This window comes from Anoplophora glabripennis, unplaced genomic scaffold, assembly GCF_000390285.2.
Source record: "Anoplophora glabripennis isolate ALB-LARVAE unplaced genomic scaffold, Agla_2.0 scaffold1179, whole genome shotgun sequence".
Lineage (NCBI taxonomy): Eukaryota > Metazoa > Arthropoda > Insecta > Coleoptera > Cerambycidae > Anoplophora > Anoplophora glabripennis.
In genome coordinates, this window is record NW_019417301.1 from 87,383 (window position 1) to 105,324 (window position 17,942).

The window sequence follows — 17,942 nt, forward strand, 5'->3', positions numbered from 1 at the left end:
GAATTCGTTGTAGGCAATTTCTTACTGTCTTGGCGATTTTTTGGGAATTAATTGTGAAACAGCACTTTGTGCCAGTTCCAATACTTCCCCTGGTAAATGTTCGATTTTACTTTCTGAGCTCATTTTGAATTAAGCACTCTTAGAATATGAATTACAATATATAATTCTGACACTACCTTTTCAAATAACTAATTTTTATTATTTATTAGGTTGCTATTGTTATGATAGTCACCGCGCCTAAACCGTCTTGATTCAAAGGATTTCGAATATAAATTAAATTGGTGTATATAACACAATTGTCTTATTTTATTGCAGTTTTCAAAAAAATATTTTTTGCATCTCGAATGCAAAATGCTTTTGCGTTCTCCAATATATATTTTGCCTCGCTAAACTGTACAAAATAACTTCCATTGTTGAACGCAAACCATTTCACGTTCTAGATACCAAAATAACTATTTTTTTTAACCAACCGACAGAAACAAACGGTCATTTTTTTTCATACTTACACCATTATGAATAATAGTATCAAATTAATATTTAAAAAGGACAACTACAAAACTTATTTTTTTTGATTTTTTTCTATTTACTTACTGTATTTATTCTTTATTACAATAAGTATCTTCACATTATTGAAATAATGGGAAAAAGTTGTGATTTCATGGACATTTTCGAATATAACTAATCACTTGGTCTTTGATTTTGTTCATTTCTCATAAGTAACTGCCATCACTATAAAATACGCTTTTTTAGTTACAACAGATTTCTCAAAAAAAAAACAACAATTCAAAAAGTATAATAATATATTTCACACAATAAAGCTTTGAAAATATTAATCAAGAAGAGTGTGTAATAGAAAATATATTAATTCTTAGAAAATAAATATTCATTTGATCCTATATTAGGTTTTTTACCTAAACTACTAGTAAATATTCTGAAATGGAAATAAATAAACATTTGTGTATACATTGGTACAACAATAATTATTTTAAATGTATTAAAAGGCAAATATATTAAAACCTGAATAAAATTGTAGATTTATATACAAACTCTGCTTAACTTTTTACGATTTCAAAAAGTAACTTAATAACTTTGTTCCTAATACATCAGAAACAGTTTTCAACTGTCGGACGCATGTACAATTGATTTGAAGCAATGAAATTTGAACCTTATGTAAGCATTATATCGGACTGTGCATGTGTCTGACTGTCGGAACTGTTTGGGACTGCTTTAGGAACGAAGCTCAATTCAATAATGAATATTTGTAATTAATAGAAAATCCAGCTATGCATTTGCAAATACTCTCTACTCTCAACTGCCATCAAATACCATCAGTTTAATAACACATCTATTATGTGCATATTTTCCATAGTGCCCATACCCATCTTTTAAATGCCTGATTATTCGTAATTTTTTAGGAAATCAATAGTAAAACTTGGTCAGATTCCATCAAAACACATTTTGTTTGCTCTACAACTTTACCCTTACTTTATATACACAACTTGGTAACATAACTAGGTGTCAATTCCAACATAAATAAAAATATTTAAAATATTCATAAATATATAAATAAATAAGTAGGTACATATAAAATTACGAAGGCTTGCTGACTGCCGTTGTCGTTACTGTATTCTTGCCACCTATACTGAGAATTCCATGTGTTTGCATCATGTGGCGATCCAAATGAGTTTTTCTAGACAACACTTTTGAACATATTATGCAGGTGGTATAACCGGCATGGACACTTAAATGTTTCGAGAGTGAATCTTTTAGTTTGTAACTTTTCCCACATATTTCACAGTCATATAAGACACTAGGCACCGTTGACGAGGAACCTAAAGAAAACAATAGGTTAATTTATTAAATGACGCCATATAAATTACGATTATGTTTAGATTATATGTTATAAGATAGGTAAACCCTGCTTATTCCAAATTCACATTAATGTTTTATTGAAATAAAATTGACTGATTAACAATGTAAGCATAATGTGTATATGTTATTAGTAATCATTAAAAATAATTTACTGATTTTTTAATATTTTTCTGGTAGCAAATCTAGCCTCGCTTTCCTCATATCATGCAATATTTCAGGACAGGTACCAGGTGTACCATTTTGTAACTATGGAACACCTTATAATACACGCAAACGATAACAGAATACTAATTAAAATGAGTTCATTGGCAGTCACAAATATTTATTTAAAGTTAACAATATCAACGACATTACATAATCTTAAGAAGTTTCTTAAACGATAATGATAGAACTATTGTCAGCACATGCAAAAAGTATATTTAATGCACTGGTCGCCTCGAATAATCTTTAGGCTGTGTGCAATAAACATCAACTTTTTGTACTAGATACATAAATATGTTAGTTAATATAAACTCTACATCTCTCAATAATTATTGCACAAAATTAAAAGTTTGAATAAATTTTTTCAAAATTACTATTTTCTTAGGCATACTAACATCAAGTAACTCCAGATTTACACTTGTTTACGATATTTATCACCACGATGATGTTGGGAAAGAGAGATTATTCAAATGAATAAGTGATGGTTAATAGTTGATAATCGGAAAGGTGTAGTAGCATAGTAGCAGTGATTAAAACAAGGGTTTACTGATATAATATCGAAATTTAAGAGGTATCACCACTATAAAATTCTAAAATAAAGTTTTTCTGATATTTTTTTTATTGAAGAAAAAATACGAAAATATTAATATGTTATTAACCATAAGTGTTCAAAAAATACATATTGGTTCATAAATAATATAAAATGGCGACGCTGGAGCCATTCTCATGAGGCATGTTGAAGGTGAAGCGCTCTGCGGCATGCAGTGTAACTGATGCAAATTTGAATATGGAAAAAAAAAACAAAAAAATTTCTCTTAATCTACATGGTTAGAAAAATACGTAGGGGATTTTGAATTGATGAAATTAATTTTTGTATGACTGGCACGCATTTGAAGCAAAAAGTTCAATTTTTGACAAAAAAAAGGGGCAATTATTTGTCAATAGATGATGTTAAAATCAAGTTATTGAAAATCCAAAGTTATTTTAAGATATCAAAATTTGGAGTGAATAGAACGAAAATTGTTGTAATTATGCCGTGTGCAGTTTTCATCACGTTTCAAAAATTCCTTTAAGATTTTGAAATATATACCATACTAATGTACTTTGGTTTGAAAATGCTTCTAATTGAACACAAACTCCTTCTAACTACATCTGTTAGTAGTATTAGAGAAGTTAGCAATCAAAAGGTAAGTTATTACTTATTACTTGGTACTCTTCCAACAGATTCATATGACGCAGGGAAAGAGCTCACAATAACAAAGAAAAAATTTTGTACAGGCATAAAACCTTTTCCCCCTTACTCTAGAAGGTTTAGAGTATCTTTTAAATGAATGGAAACAACATAGCTTTTCTGAAAATTATACAGTGGTCTTCCCTCTTAAGAATTTTCATTTGTCACATCTGAGTTTTTAACAGATTCTATTTTCGGTTTTAATAAAAACATTTATAAAGCAATAAAGTAGCACTTTTAATATTACGTCTACTTCAAAGTTGCCAATCTCTTCAAATAATTGTAAAGAACAGTTTATTTATACCTATTTCACATATTAATTAGTAATTTTTTTCACAAGGCTTTATTAATACTGAGAACACAGTCATTGTCATTACATTATTTGGTTTGTACAATCTACAGGGCACATTATTATAAATATATACTATAATAATTAAACTTTCAAATAAATAACACATATTAAACAGTTAGAAATAAGTCTACTCTATTAAATATATTTTTCTATAGTGTTCAACAATAAAATAATGCTATATACAAACAACACATATTTGGATGTAGCTATATCACTAAACGTGTATATCACTGCACGAAAAAGTAATACTGTCCCAATATCACAATAAAATCATCAATATAGTGTTTCACTATTGGACTTATCACGTTATATTATGTCTCGATCTCATATGCATTTTCAGATTATATTTTCTTGACAGTACCACATGGCAAATGGGACATTTGGTGCCTCCTAGATGAACTGGTTTGTGATGATGCAGGCTGTAAGGGTGTGAAAATTCCTTATCACAAATTGGACATTTCAATCGGTTTTCTGAAAAGTTGTACTTTGGTGCTCTGATACTACTGCCAGGCGAAGTTTCATCATAAAACTGTTCTTCTGAAGTTTCACAAGAATTTACATCTTCAACTGTAAAAATACACACACTATAAAACAGCTCACTACACTAACCACAAAAACATGAATTTGATCGAAATAAATTATTTTATGTATGTTAACTGAAAAAAATGTACGCTTGTTACTGAAAAGAAGATATGTGAGGTGTTTCTATGTTCCAGTCGAATTAAAATACATAAATGTTAATTAAGAAAGAGGCGGTTTGACCCATTTTCGGACATATTATCGCTGGTTACATAAAGGAACGTAAGCGCCATAAGCAGGAAAAAATATAATGAAAAATCATCACATATAAGCTTTATTCTTGTAGTAAGTTCACCGAAGATCATGGTACTAATTATGTCTACATATACTTTCATGATCCGAAGACTAATTTTAAAAAAGACTAGTGGATACCTTGTCTCATATTTTGTGTTCTTATGCCCCTTTGCGAGATCAGCGACAATATGCGATATAATATAAAATTGTGTATTAATTTTTGCAAACTGTAAAACTCATAAATAGTATAAATCTAAAAATCTATTATTGAACTTTAAACACCTTTTCCAAAAATATTAAATTATTTTATCAATAAAATAATAAATATTGAATATTTACATCTACTTAATTACCGAAAACATAATTTCATATACTTTCACTTACTTTTCATAGCTGAATCATCTACAGAAACATTGGATCCTGCTGAAATCGTTATTAAATTAATGCAATTCCACAGTTTGTTCTGGGAGACTTACCAGCTTGTAAAATCAGCTCTGGAGGAAACTGAGAAGCTTCTTGCAATGTATCAGAAAGTTCCTCTGGAAAAATTGCTGTTAGAACGCCAGGTTCACACTTTATTGAATTAAATTCTGTTTCTTCTCTGGGGCGTTTTGATTGTGTATTTTGTTCTGCATCTACATTTGATCGCTTTTCTTTTTTTGTTTTGCTTTCGACTAATGACCCATGTTCTTCGTCATTCATATTTGAGTCGTCCTTTACAGTATCTTTATCTCCATTTTGAATTTTCTTAGTATTCTTCCCTCCGTCTGTGAGACCACTAATTTGTAAAAATTCTGCTGTTTGTAAAAAATTATCGAACACATCACTATCCACACTGACTTCTCCATTATATATGAATTTTAATATGTCTGTTAGCACTGGATAACTAACTCCTTTTAGAACAATTATAGGATGCTCTTGTGGGAACTCTCGAAATAGACTTCTAAAATAATTACTACATGCAGAAAGTAACATTTTATGAGCTCCCACTTTTTTTCCCTCTGCATATAAAATGACATCGGTTAGTTCGCTGTTAACTAACAAGTTATCAAAAGCCTTCTTAACATGGTTCATATGGTTGTTCCAATTAACAGCAAACTGTTTTGTTACGTCGGAACTCATAACTATTTTATTAATTGGTCACTTTTTACAATGCTCGGAATTTTATTTTATAAAAATGACATCGATATCAAATTGTTTAAGGTAGACCTGAATTACATAAATTATAGAAAATGTGAAAGTAAACACAACTGTATTATGTGTTTGACAGTGCCGATAGTCACGTTTGACGTCTGTCAAGCGACAGCAGTGACACCACACCAGTGACAGTAACACAAGGCTTTTTTTCGCGACTGAATATTGGTGAATATCTGACATGTAGTTACTATTCTATCTCTTTTGATCTTAATTGTCATATGGTAGTTTAAATCTCTTCTTTCACTCATACTACAACATACGACTTCACTCGCGAAAAAAAGCTTAGTCTTTAGCTGTTTTTTTTACTCATGATTTCGGTTTCGGAATCATAACGCGTTACGATCCGAAATCTAGCAATCTGATTGGTTTCCATCGGCAGAGGAAATGGAAACATGAGAATTTTTATTGGGACGCTATGTATATAGGAGGTTTTAAATAAAAGTTACACATTTATCAAACTGAAAAACAAAAATGGATTTTATTTATTTAAATATATAAAACGTAACACTTTTAAGTAACAATTTAATCTATAAAAATATCAATTCAATAATTTCAAAGAGGGAAAATATTCCACTCACTTTTGCAGAAACATTTTGCAATTTCTTTTTGGTTTTTGACTTAATCGATAACTTTCCTTTATCATCTTTGGGGATAACTTTTATTTCAGGTACACCTTCTTTATTTCCTTCTTCAATTATTAAAAAAGAACTGACTTGTTCACCATCCTCCATGGGATTCTTAAAAATTTCTAAAGTATAACTGCTCTCGTCATAGGCAGAATGTCCAAATATTCCAACTGATATTGGACTCTTGAAACTAAGGAATTAAAAATATTATTTAAACACTTAAAATAGTTAGATCTATTACTTGCTGGAAATTTCTATTACATCTTGGCCACAAGTAGCCGAATGCAAATCGTATGTATCTGGATCATAGGTTGGTATCATGTTTGTCTCCGAAACATACATATCAGCATCCCCTGTACTAAAGTAATGAAATTAATTGAGTCTTATAGAATGTGCATTCAAATGAGATACATTTTTTTCAATTACTGATCAAAGCACTATTTAATATAAACGATTGGTAGATAAAAATAATTTAACTCTCTGTTGAATGCAGTTTATGTATATTTGTGTATACTTAGTCTTTAATGATAATAATATATTTCCTAAATGATGAATATAATAGTAAGAAAAATTTTCATTCCCAACAGTCCCTTCTTTACGTCCCAATAGTTCCATTTGAGAAGTAGATATATCGCAATTGGCTGCCACCACAAAAATCTAAAAGTTTTTCTTCAATCAAAATTAATTGCCTTGTTTTATTGTACTTCACATCTTTACCACTAGTATTAGACAATATACATGCATTTTTAATAAGATTACTATTTGCTTCACAGGTTATGGATTACCAAAAATTAATTCCAATAACTTTAAATTCTCTGATCTCATTGTCAACATTAGAAGGAAGATTCAAAATTGCTCGTAAAATATAACAACCACTACACTCGTATTAAATTTAAAAAAATTTTTTAAAAATAAATACAAAACAAAACCAATGTCGAATTCTGTGGTGTTTTATAATAATAACTGATAATAGCTTTCCTTTCATAGACCATAGATGAAGTGATATAGCTTTTTTGCGCGACTGAATATTGCTATATATATATCTCTCTCTCTCTCTCTCTACAACCCCCGCACACTCTCGACCATGGTAGTTTATAAGGTCTATGATTAAATGTTTTTCTTATCAATATTGGCACTACTGGTAATTTCTAACCGTTACTGTGAACTGTCAAGTTTTAAAATTTTAAACCGTTCATCAATTTGTATGTATGTGTGAATGAAACTTTTATACACTGTTTTATAAAGTTGCTTAATTTGTACAAGATGTTTGCTGCTACAAAGTTTACTCCCACACCACGTAAGCTTAGAAGGGAAAAAACAACATTATCTACAGGCTCTGATTCAGAAAAAGAACCCGTTCATGTGTATTGCCGTCTACGTCCTTTGCCAGAAAATTTAGAAGCAGCTTCATGTGTAAAACTAATTTCACCTCAAGAATTATGCCTGATTTGTGAGTCAAAAGGTACTAGAAAAGAAATGTGCTATAAATTTAAACATATTTTTACGGCCTATGCAAGCCAGAAAGAAGTGTTTGATCACATAGCATATCCATTATTGTCTGACTTATTGCAAGGAAAAAATGGTTTATTGTTTACATATGGTATTACTGGGTCTGGAAAAACGTTTACTTTAACCGGTGAACAAAATAATCCCGGTATAATGCCAAGATGTATAGACACTATTTTTAATTCCATCGGAGACTTTCAAGCTCCAAAATTTATCATAAAATCAGATAAAATGAATGGATTTGAAGTGCAAACTGAAGATGATGCTATGCAGGATAGAATGGTTGAAATTCGATCAAAGACAAGAACTCCTAAGTCTAATAGGAAAATTAATGCAGAAAAAAGCAGTTATTGTAATGATGGCATACAAATTCCTTTATTGAATGCAACTAATTTATTTGCGGTATTTGTAAGCTACATAGAGATATATAACAATAACGTCTATGACCTCCTAGATGAGCCAAATGGGAAAACTTTCCAGAATAAAATTTTGCGTGAAGACTTTCAAAAAAATATGTATGTCAATGGAGTTGTAGAAGTAGAAGTAAAAAGTGCCCAAGAAGCATTTGAACTATTTAATGCCGGTCAAAAGAGGAAAAAAATGGGATGGACTATTTTAAATGCGGAATCTAGTCGCAGTCATTCGATATTTAATATACGTGTTGTTCAGTTAGAACAAGTATCCTGGAATGATAACGGGAAGCCAATAATTCCAGAAAAGAACCTGCTTACTGTGGGTCAACTAAGTTTAGTTGATTTAGCTGGATCAGAGAGAACAAATCGTACGCAGAATACTGGCACAAGACTAAAAGAAGCTAGTAGTATTAATAATTCTTTAATGACTTTGCGTACTTGCATGGAAATTCTTAGAGAAAATCAGCATACTAAGGGTAACAAAATGGTCCCATATCGCGATAGCCGACTGACATACTTGTTTAAGAATTATTTTGAAGGCGATGGCCGTATACAAATGATCGTTTGCATCAATCCATCTGTTGATGATTTTGAGGAAAACCTTCACGTCATGAAATTTGCAGAGATGTCTCAAGATGTTAAAATAATAAAGTCCAGTTCGAAATCTGCTGTAAGGAAAATTATTACAAAAAACTACACACCAGCCAAGGGTAAAACTGCCGGATTTACAATTTTACCCGATATTCCTATATGCAAATTTGATTCTGAAAATATGGAGGAAATAGGAACATACATTGACAAAGTGATACAAATTTTAAAGCAGAGAAAAGCTAAGTCGAAACCTCTTGATAAGGAGATTAAGGAATCTAGTGATGATTTCAGAAAACGTCTAGTAGATCTCAATCAAGAAAATGTTATGAGTAAAACTGAAATTCGCAGTTTTAAACAGGTAATAAACAAACAAAGACAGAAGACAAATAACTTAGAAACAAAAATTCGAGACTTGGAAACAACCAACGGTGATTTAATATCTAAACAAGAAGAGTTGCAAGATGTAATACGTTCTCTTCATAACATTATTAACGAAAAAGATTTGAAACTGAACCAAAATGTATTAGAAAAAGAGAAAACTAAACAAAAAATAGCCCTTGTAAGTGAAAAGATGAGTCAAGAACTAGACGCTAACTTACGAAAACAGCGAGATCATCTACACGCTGTCAACCGAGCTAAGGAAGTTCAACTGCAGAAGGTTAGAGAAATTCTTAATAGTGAAACCATAGTTGAACCTGTTGGGACTCCAACAAGAATTGAAAATACAGCCACTCAGACTCCAAAGTCCCAGGTAGCCGATAATCATCACCGCAGAAATATTATTTCGTCTACACCAAGACATCGAAGATCTAGGTCCGCTGATGAGGTCTGGTTGGAACATAATTCAGTCAAACCAGTCGCATTAGGTACAGTGCTGCAACCAACAATGAAAAGGCGCAAGTCTGTATCAAAATTAACAAAAGCCAGTGATATTACAAATCCTAAACAGAGCAAATACTGTTTGTTGGCTCAGGAACAAGACACCGATGGAGAAGTCGAGACCAAATTGTACAAAGCTGACATAGTTCCCACTTGTGGGGGCGGGGCACAAGTGATTTTTAATGATGTGGAACGATTACGGCAGGAATCACCTACAAGTTAATTTTAATATATGGTCTGGGTTCAAGCATTACTTGTGCAGACTGCTAATTAAGTACATCGAAAAACTTCAAAGGGTGATTCCGTGAGTGATTTAAACCAAAATTTCTAATTTCTTATAGTATTTCTAACAAAAAAACATCTTTCATTTTACTCAATAAACTAACCATTTTCAATTTATTGGTTTTTTAACTTTGAACCACAAAATGTCACTTATTTTTTTTTTGGACTTCACATAATTTAGTTTGTATTTAAAACTGAATTTCTAGTAAAAAAAATCTAAAAAAAAATCTTTTTTTGAAAGAACTGACTAGTTCCCATGTCGTTTTACGTTTTATGTAGTGTTGAAATTAAAAAAAATAATAAATCAAAAATGTTTTTTTGGAATGGAATTTTTGAAATATTCATTCAAGCCATCAAATTTCTGGGTTTTTCTGTGGGGACAACTGGTATCTCCTTCACTGTTACAAGTATTTATATCTGAATTTAGTAGATTTTTACCTTGTAAGTCATCAGCGTAAGTTTGATTATTCTGTGTCAAACATTTTTACAAGATATTTTAGGAAAGGTGAATTTTTTATTAAATTTCAACATCCTCAATATCAAAAAATATTGATTTGTGGACCCGTAACTATTTTGGTTTAAATCATTTGAAGAATTGCGCCTTAAAGTTGGTTGAAGTATTTAATTAGCACTCTGTATAACAGGGTCTCTGATAATTTGCAATTTTTGCACTCAGTTATTTTCATCCTTTATTTATCAAGTTGACAGAACAGGACGAAAATGTTTTTGGTACACACCGAGTGGAAAAATGCATATTAGTTAAAATGCTATAAGATTATATGGGAAATATATTTATCTGTCTATATTTTTACAGTGTTTTTAAGTTTAAGATCTACTATTGAAGAGTGCTTAATTAGCATAACAATGTACTTAATATTTTATATATTTGTATTTTAGTAATAAATATTTGTATTGTTATATCAGTGCATTTAAATACATATTACTTTAACATCTATTTTATGTACTATTCTTAACCAAAATATTTTTTTATGTAGGTAATTGTCTATGTATTATTTTAATTTTTAATCAAAGTGGCAGCAATAAATGTTTAAATTTAATACAAAATTAAAATAAATAGAAACTTATTTTTAATGCATGTAATTTTTTGACTGACTAATTTAAAAAACAGATAAAAATGAATTTTTAGCTGCATAAGGTATAGTCTTTCCGATCTCAATTGAAGACCAAAAGGCTTGGCCGCTACGCAGCAACTCGGCATTGAAATATTTGAAAAATTCGTTCCCATATTTATTTAGCCATACCATATACAGGTCTGGTCGAACTAAACGTGGAGGTGGTAGAAATGCATTCGCCCAGTTGAAGAATGTGGGCGTGGGCAAAGAGCCCACATCGCCTTACTGGGCGACTGGGCCATAAATTTCAGTTGTCAACAAATTGCCTAGCAGTGCAGTGCAGCAATGCAGTAATTGGTGCGATTCAAATAATTTTATGTTGTTATAGGCACCTTTTGTTAATCATTCATATTACAATTGCGAAATGGAGATATAAGGATATTTTATTTACTAATATTATTACAACATGGTATTCTGGAGACATTTTGAAACGGAACAAAACGAAAAACTGCCAAACAATATTAGTAGAACAGGTTGTTGATGAAACAGATTTAGGATTTAAAATAAAGATTTACATGTTCAATGCCAGCGTCTCATTTTAAATATTTACGATTGTTTAAACAAAGGAAGAAAATAAAAAATCAGATAATGAAATTATAAACAAAATTCACATATTAACTAAAGTTTCAGTGTCCACCATTTTTCGTGTTATTAAACAAGGTGTTATAGATCATTGTGTAAGGAGAAAGTGAAAATAAAAATTTAAAAATATCGATGACATGACGAGAGATGTAATTCGGCGGACAATTTATAATTTATATAAAGAAAGCCGTACCCGTTGGTTCTTGCCGAGCGCTAAGACTACTAAAACTACTACCAAAAAATTTGCAAATGGTAACAGGCAATAGGGAATCAAAATATACAAAAATATTTGCAACTCTCAACAAAGCTTTATTTAATAAAAAATATACCTATAACAAAACTTGTAACAATATTCAGCTTTATCCAGAATGTTATTACTTTTTATCCTTATCACTAATCACACTTTTTATATGATACAACTTTTGATCTTGTTCTGAAATATAGGAAGGGGCACCGCTTAGAGGATCCCTGCCCTCAAAATTCTTTGGAAAAGCAATAACGTCGCGAATGCTAGTTGTATTCAGTAAAATAGACAGCAATCTATCTAACCCTAAAGCAATACCTCCGTGGGGCGGGCACCCTGAGCTCAGCATATCAAGAATATGTTGCATTGTATCTTTTTTGATCTTCAGTAAGTCTAGGACGGTTTCTTGTAAGGCTGGGTCATGGATTCTGATGGAACCACCTCCTACTTCATTGCCGTTTAATACTAAATCGTAAGCTAAGGCTCTGACCTGAAATCAATCGTACAATTTTTCAAACTTGAATATGTATGTAAAAATATTTTAGATTTTCCTTGAATCACTTTATTTATTCAAAATACTAGTAATTTTTTAATTATTATTTTTTTATTCTAAAATAAGATTACCACACAGTTGAATATATTGACTATATTCGTAAAACTACTTGTTTATTTTACAGGAAAAGGCATTATATTTTTTTTATGAATAAAATTTTAAATATACAGGGTGATTTCACTTTAAATACAGAAACTGCAGGACTAAATTCATTACCAAAAAATAAGTAGAGTTCTATGTAAACTTTTTTCCTGCGGGATTCGGTATTCGAGATACAGGGTGTTAAAGTTTACAAAAAAATATATATTTCCTGCCATATCTTCATAATGCGCTGACGGAATTGAATGATATTTACTACAGCGTATTCACTTAATTAGACCTTTTATTATATTAACTTTGTGACTTTAAACCAGTGACGTGCTACTGTTACGTTAAATGAATGAAAAATGTTTCTTGGTGTTTTTTAATACTAGCAGCTGTTTAGGAGATATTTGGTCTTGTTTTTACGTTTTATTGAATTTTCCTTATAAATTAATCCGTTTATTTGATGAAAACCTCCTGGTTTTAAATAGTGACGTGCTACTAAAGCGTCCACCAACTTTTCCCAAGAAAAGAATAATACGCCACTGGCGGTTTTTTGTAGAAATAAATTTATTTCTAGAAAAAATATCAAAACTAAATAATAAAATAACATTAGCAAGTAGGTTGAGTAAGTAATTAAGTAAATGTCCAAAACAGAGTCCTTCCGCATCGATACACTTTTGACATCTTGTAATCTATTTATAGAGGAACTTATCATGACATGATTTTCCCTGATGAGATTACAATTTTCCTCTATTCTTTGCCACAATTCATCTTCTGTTCATAAACCCTACAAGGACTGCAGCTTCAAAAATAAATAAACAAAGCTAGTCATAATACTAAAACGAGATCATCGTAAAGCTTACTAACCGAAAATTCAGAGAAAAGATTCAATTTTTACTGATGGATTTTAAACAAATATGAGTAGGTGGACTAAATTTGCTTATTATGGTCACCAAATAAGTAAATTATCGACTAAATGGCTGCACAAAAAAAACAAGAATAACTTTTCATTCATTTAACATGGCAGTACCTGAATTTAATATTATTTCCACAGAAAACTGCCAGTGGTGTATTTTTTTCATGCGAAAATGGAGCGGCACCTTCAGTTTCACGCCACGAAGTTAATATTACATTCAATAAAAGGTCTAATTATGTGAATACGCTGTAATAAATTTCATTCAACTCGTTCAGCGTAATATGAAGATATGACCGAAAACATATATTTTTTTGAAAACTTGAACACCCTATATTTCAAATACCTGTCCTCCAGGAAAAAAGCTTATAGAGCAAACTCTACTTATTTTTTGGTAATGAATTTAATCCTGCAGTTTCTGTATTTAAAGTGAAATCACCCGATATATCAAAAGGCAAAGAAATTTTATCAATACCAAAAAAAATTCAGTTTGATGATTACACTGTAATTAAAATTGTATTTCTAACCAAAAATTCTAATGTTTTTTTCTACGAATAGTAGTTTTAGATTGTTTTTGATTTATTCAATTGTGTAAGCTTATTTTAGATTTAAAAAAAATTACTCGAAAAGTGCTCATTTCCTAAATAAAATCAATTAAGTATATCCTTCTGTGGTTGATGTAATTTTACACAAATTCAGAGTATTTGTACCATTTTGTCAGTCTACGTCAAACATCTTCAAAAATATTTATGTTAATTTATTTATGTTTTTTCCAATTTGACTACCCCTGTCACGAAAATTAAGTTGCTTTTTTATTTTTACGTATTTAAGTTATATTCCGTATAAACGTTGCTTGTGCTTTAAGGACTTACCTTTAAAGGTTCAGTTTTTAATAGATGCAAATCATCTAAATGGGGTGCAGTAAAAGGGTGGTGGGCAGACTGTAAGCAACCAGTTTCTTCGGAAACTTCAAATAACGGAAAGTCGGTTACCCAAAGAAAATGCATTCCCTTCTTCCTAATAGTTATTCCCAAATTTTCCAAAAAGTTAACATATTCTAATCTAACTTTGCCCAGTAACGATAGCTGCAATTTATGAAAATCAGAACCAATTAGTTAGTACAAACTCATAACACTTACTACTTCATTTTTATTTCCATAGGCTAAAAACAAGACACTTTCGTCTTGAATTTTATTTTCTTCAGTAAATTTTATAGCAATATCACTGCCCAGTAATTTACTGATTTTGTGTATCCATTCCTTCGTTGTATTAATCTTACTTTGGACAAATTTAACTCTAGGAAATTTGTTAGCTACATCGGACATAAGGCTTTTAATCTGTTTACTCAGGTTGGAGTATTCCTTAGGAAATTTCACAAAACATGCTTGAAAATTATCGGAATTAACTAGTTTCTTGTTTTTTCTTAATAAATCAGTACAATTTTCAATCTAAAAATAAGACAGCACCTTATACATTTTTAATGACTCCAAAATTGTTCCTACCGTAAAATCAAACCTAATATCAGGTTTATCATTACCATAATTTTGTACTGCTTGCTCAAAACTCATTCTTTGAAATCTTACAGGAATAGGATTGAGATAATCAGGCCAGGAATGAGAAAGAAGGTCTTCTATAAGACACATTACTCCGTCCATATTGGTGAAAGACATTTCGATATCCAGTTGGGTAAATTCCGGTTGTCTATCAGACCTTACTCCTTCATCTCGATAACAACGAGCTATTTGAAAATATTTGTCCATAGCTCCAGCCATTAACATTTGTTTAAATTGCTGTGGACTTTGTACTAAGGAGTAGAATTGGCCTGGAAATCTAGTCGGAACAATAAATTCTTGCGCACCCTACAATTAACCAATGGTTTTTGAGCCATGATAATTTTAAATTGAGCATACTCACCCCAGGGGTAGCTTTAAATAAAGTAGGTGTTTCTACATCTACAAAATTATTGTTCACTAAATACTCTCTCATTTTCATAAGTAGCATAGATCGCTCCCGTAAATTCCTTTGCATCTGAGGAAACCTTAAGTCCAAATATCTATACTGGATTCTAAGGCTTTCTTTAGCTTTTTGAAATTCTCTAATGTTAAATGGTAGGTTATCTCTTGCTTTATTAACTATTTTGAAATCGTTTACTAATACTTCTACTTGGCCAGTGGCCTGTTTTTCATTCATCATATCCTTAGGCCTGGATAACACGGTGCCTTTTACTTGAATTATCGATTCGTATGGAATAGTTGACAAACTTTTCTGTGTCTCCATATCCTAAAAATTTTCAAAATAAAATTTTTAATAATTGGCACAAATAACGTATACTTTTTCATCTATTAATAATTGTGTTTCACCGTAACTATCTCTTAAAACCACAAACTTATTCATTCTTTGATATTCCAGCCAACCACACAAAGTTACCCTTTCTCCGATATTACTGCTTCGTAATTCCCCACAAGTATATGACCGACTTGTATATTTACTAAAGTTGCTGATTTTATTTACACATTTACTTTCATCCTCATCTATTAAATATATTTGTTTCTTGTGTGACGACTGTGATGAACTGTATACCCTTTTAACAATGGCTTGGAGCTTTTCAGAAAAATCAACCTAAAACTTAATATTATATTTTATTCTTTTATATAATCCATTAAGTACCTTTGAATATGCTGTGCCATCGATAAAATTTCTCAGAAATTTATATTTTTTAAAACATGCCCTGCGAAGTAAAGTATTCATCATAAACTTTTAATATAAAATTTATTATAATGAAATGATAATACATCACAATAAAATAATCACTTAATACAAATAATAGGTTAAATACTGCGGTCAAATTATTGATTTCTTTTATAATAGGGAATCCGGAATACCATTCAAATTTTCAAACTTCATATTGTAGGATTTTGGTTATTATTACAACTGACTGACAGTGACAGTAGTGACGACACTAAGTGCTTTCCAATTGACAACAAGGGGCTTTCATTTTGGCAAAAATAATATCTATTAGCAACTAAGATATCAGTTCAGAGTAAATAGTAGCTATTAGCTACTAATAGCTACTATTTTTGCCAAATCGAAAGGCCCTCAAATGTACTTCGGAAGCACTTAATAGGGCCTTTCGATTTGGCAAAAATAGTAGCTATCAGCAGCTAATAGCAACTTAGGGTTACTCTGAACTAGTGTTGGCTAGTGAGTGTATGTTTCGAATCAGAGAGTCGACTCTTGGCTTAGATCATCTGAGTCGACTCCCAAAATATGTAAGAGTCGACTCCGATGATTCACCGACTTCCGTGTGGAGTGTCAAATCCGTTATAGTGTACAGCTGAACCACCAGGGCCGAGAGTCAGATTCGTTTTGCGATTTGGATCGGCGTGTAGCTGTGCCTGTGATCACTGATATTTAGTGATTTGCAAGTCGTTTGATACTGATAGGGAGTAAAGAGTGTGGGCAACAATGGCCACAATCTACAGGGAAAAACGGTAGCAAACGGTTTGCGTTTGTATTTGTAAACGTTTGAAGAGAATATATGCTTTATCGTCGCATTCATTCGCATTTTTGTATGACAACAAATTTCAGTGAAAGAACTAAGTACATAACCCTTGACTGCAGTGGAAGAACTAATTTCAATTTTAGTCGTTTCAGTATAAACAAATATGTAATCGAATTATCGGTCAAGCTCAAGATCGACAAAATTCGTCAATCGGCCCAGATTTCGCTATTTCCGTCCGTTCCGAGACGGGCCACCGTGATTATGCGCATTACGAACTTGGCGATTCGATATCTACCATGGGAGTTGGGAGTCGGAAGAGTCGGCTCCCAGTTTCGACTCTCAACTTTGAAATGAGTCATTTGATTCGAAACATCAAAATGAATCGTTTTGCCCATCACTACTCTGAACTGATATTAGTTGCTATTAGGTACCATTTTTGCAAAAACGAGAGCACCTCAAGGGGGGTTTTCGTTTTGACTATTTTGACTATTAGCAACTAATATCAGTTTTTGACAAATCGAAAGGCCCTCAGGAGTATTTTAGAAGATTTCAAATTGCCAGGGAACTCGCCGCGCCATTATTCTATGGCTAGAAATTGGCCTCAATGATTTGGGATCGAGGGGGATTATCCCTCTTTATCCTGCCTCATCTCGTGTAGGCCTGGACAGCCTTCGTAGGTGGGCCCCATCCGTCGTCTACCCCGACCGCAAATGCGGCCGGTGTAGGCGCTTTGTGGGACCTCCTTTTGTCCTGGCTGGGCCCCGCCGGCTAGGGCCCTTTCTTCTGGCGCTCTTCTTGCTTCGCCGGCTCGTCTGTGTAAACCCCGGGGGTAGTGTCATGTTTATGTGTGGTATGGTTGGGTAGGGTAGTGCGGCTATGCAGCCTGGGATGCGCTTTGCTAAGGTGGCCCTTAGGCTAGCGCGGGAGGGGAGGGTTAAGGAGGGTATGGGGGGTGTGTATGTGTGTGT

At 31.9% G+C, this 17,942-nt stretch overlaps 4 protein-coding genes across 9 annotated transcripts; 1 reads left to right on the forward strand and 3 right to left on the reverse strand.

Moving 5' to 3' along the window:
- Window positions 1-865: 865 nt before the first annotated feature.
- On the reverse strand, window positions 866-5,747 carry LOC108915794 (longitudinals lacking protein, isoforms H/M/V). 4 transcript variants are annotated; one of them, XM_018721927.1, is made up of 3 exons: window positions 4,946-5,747; window positions 4,854-4,889; window positions 866-1,832 (listed from the first exon to the last, which is right to left on the reverse strand). In XM_018721927.1, the coding sequence occupies exons 1-3, from the start codon at window positions 5,589-5,591 to the stop codon at window positions 1,591-1,593; spliced, it is 924 nt and encodes a 307-aa protein (XP_018577443.1). In that variant the 5' UTR covers window positions 5,592-5,747; the 3' UTR covers window positions 866-1,590. The 4 variants fall into 4 exon arrangements, with proteins under 4 accessions (XP_018577443.1, XP_018577442.1, XP_018577441.1 ...); XM_018721926.1 differs by having other exon boundaries at window positions 4,854-4,892; XM_018721925.1 differs by lacking the exon at window positions 866-1,832 and adding an exon at window positions 3,679-4,223.
- Window positions 5,748-6,133: 386 nt separating this feature from the next.
- On the reverse strand, window positions 6,134-7,239 carry LOC108915797 (UPF0669 protein C6orf120 homolog). 2 transcript variants are annotated; one of them, XM_018721930.1, is made up of 4 exons: window positions 7,010-7,239; window positions 6,807-6,949; window positions 6,534-6,650; window positions 6,134-6,482 (listed from the first exon to the last, which is right to left on the reverse strand). In XM_018721930.1, the coding sequence occupies exons 1-4, from the start codon at window positions 7,034-7,036 to the stop codon at window positions 6,194-6,196; spliced, it is 576 nt and encodes a 191-aa protein (XP_018577446.1). In that variant the 5' UTR covers window positions 7,037-7,239; the 3' UTR covers window positions 6,134-6,193. The 2 variants fall into 2 exon arrangements, with proteins under 2 accessions (XP_018577446.1, XP_018577448.1); XM_018721932.1 differs by having other exon boundaries at window positions 6,807-6,961.
- Window positions 7,240-7,509: 270 nt separating this feature from the next.
- Window positions 7,510-10,033, forward strand: LOC108915798 (kinesin-like protein KIF23). Its single transcript, XM_018721933.1, has one exon. It carries the CDS (start codon window positions 7,556-7,558, stop codon window positions 9,902-9,904), a length of 2,349 nt encoding a protein of 782 aa, XP_018577449.1. The 5' UTR covers window positions 7,510-7,555; the 3' UTR covers window positions 9,905-10,033.
- A 1,941-nt stretch (window positions 10,034-11,974) lies between these two features.
- Window positions 11,975-16,413, reverse strand: LOC108915793 (aspartate--tRNA ligase, mitochondrial). 2 transcript variants are annotated; one of them, XM_018721923.1, is made up of 7 exons: window positions 16,140-16,413; window positions 15,900-16,091; window positions 15,387-15,752; window positions 14,975-15,331; window positions 14,612-14,920; window positions 14,345-14,557; window positions 11,975-12,412 (listed from the first exon to the last, which is right to left on the reverse strand). In XM_018721923.1, the coding sequence occupies exons 1-7, from the start codon at window positions 16,221-16,223 to the stop codon at window positions 12,053-12,055; spliced, it is 1,881 nt and encodes a 626-aa protein (XP_018577439.1). In that variant the 5' UTR covers window positions 16,224-16,413; the 3' UTR covers window positions 11,975-12,052. The 2 variants fall into 2 exon arrangements, with proteins under 2 accessions (XP_018577439.1, XP_018577438.1); XM_018721922.1 differs by having other exon boundaries at window positions 15,804-16,091.
- Window positions 16,414-17,942: the final 1,529 nt, after the last annotated feature.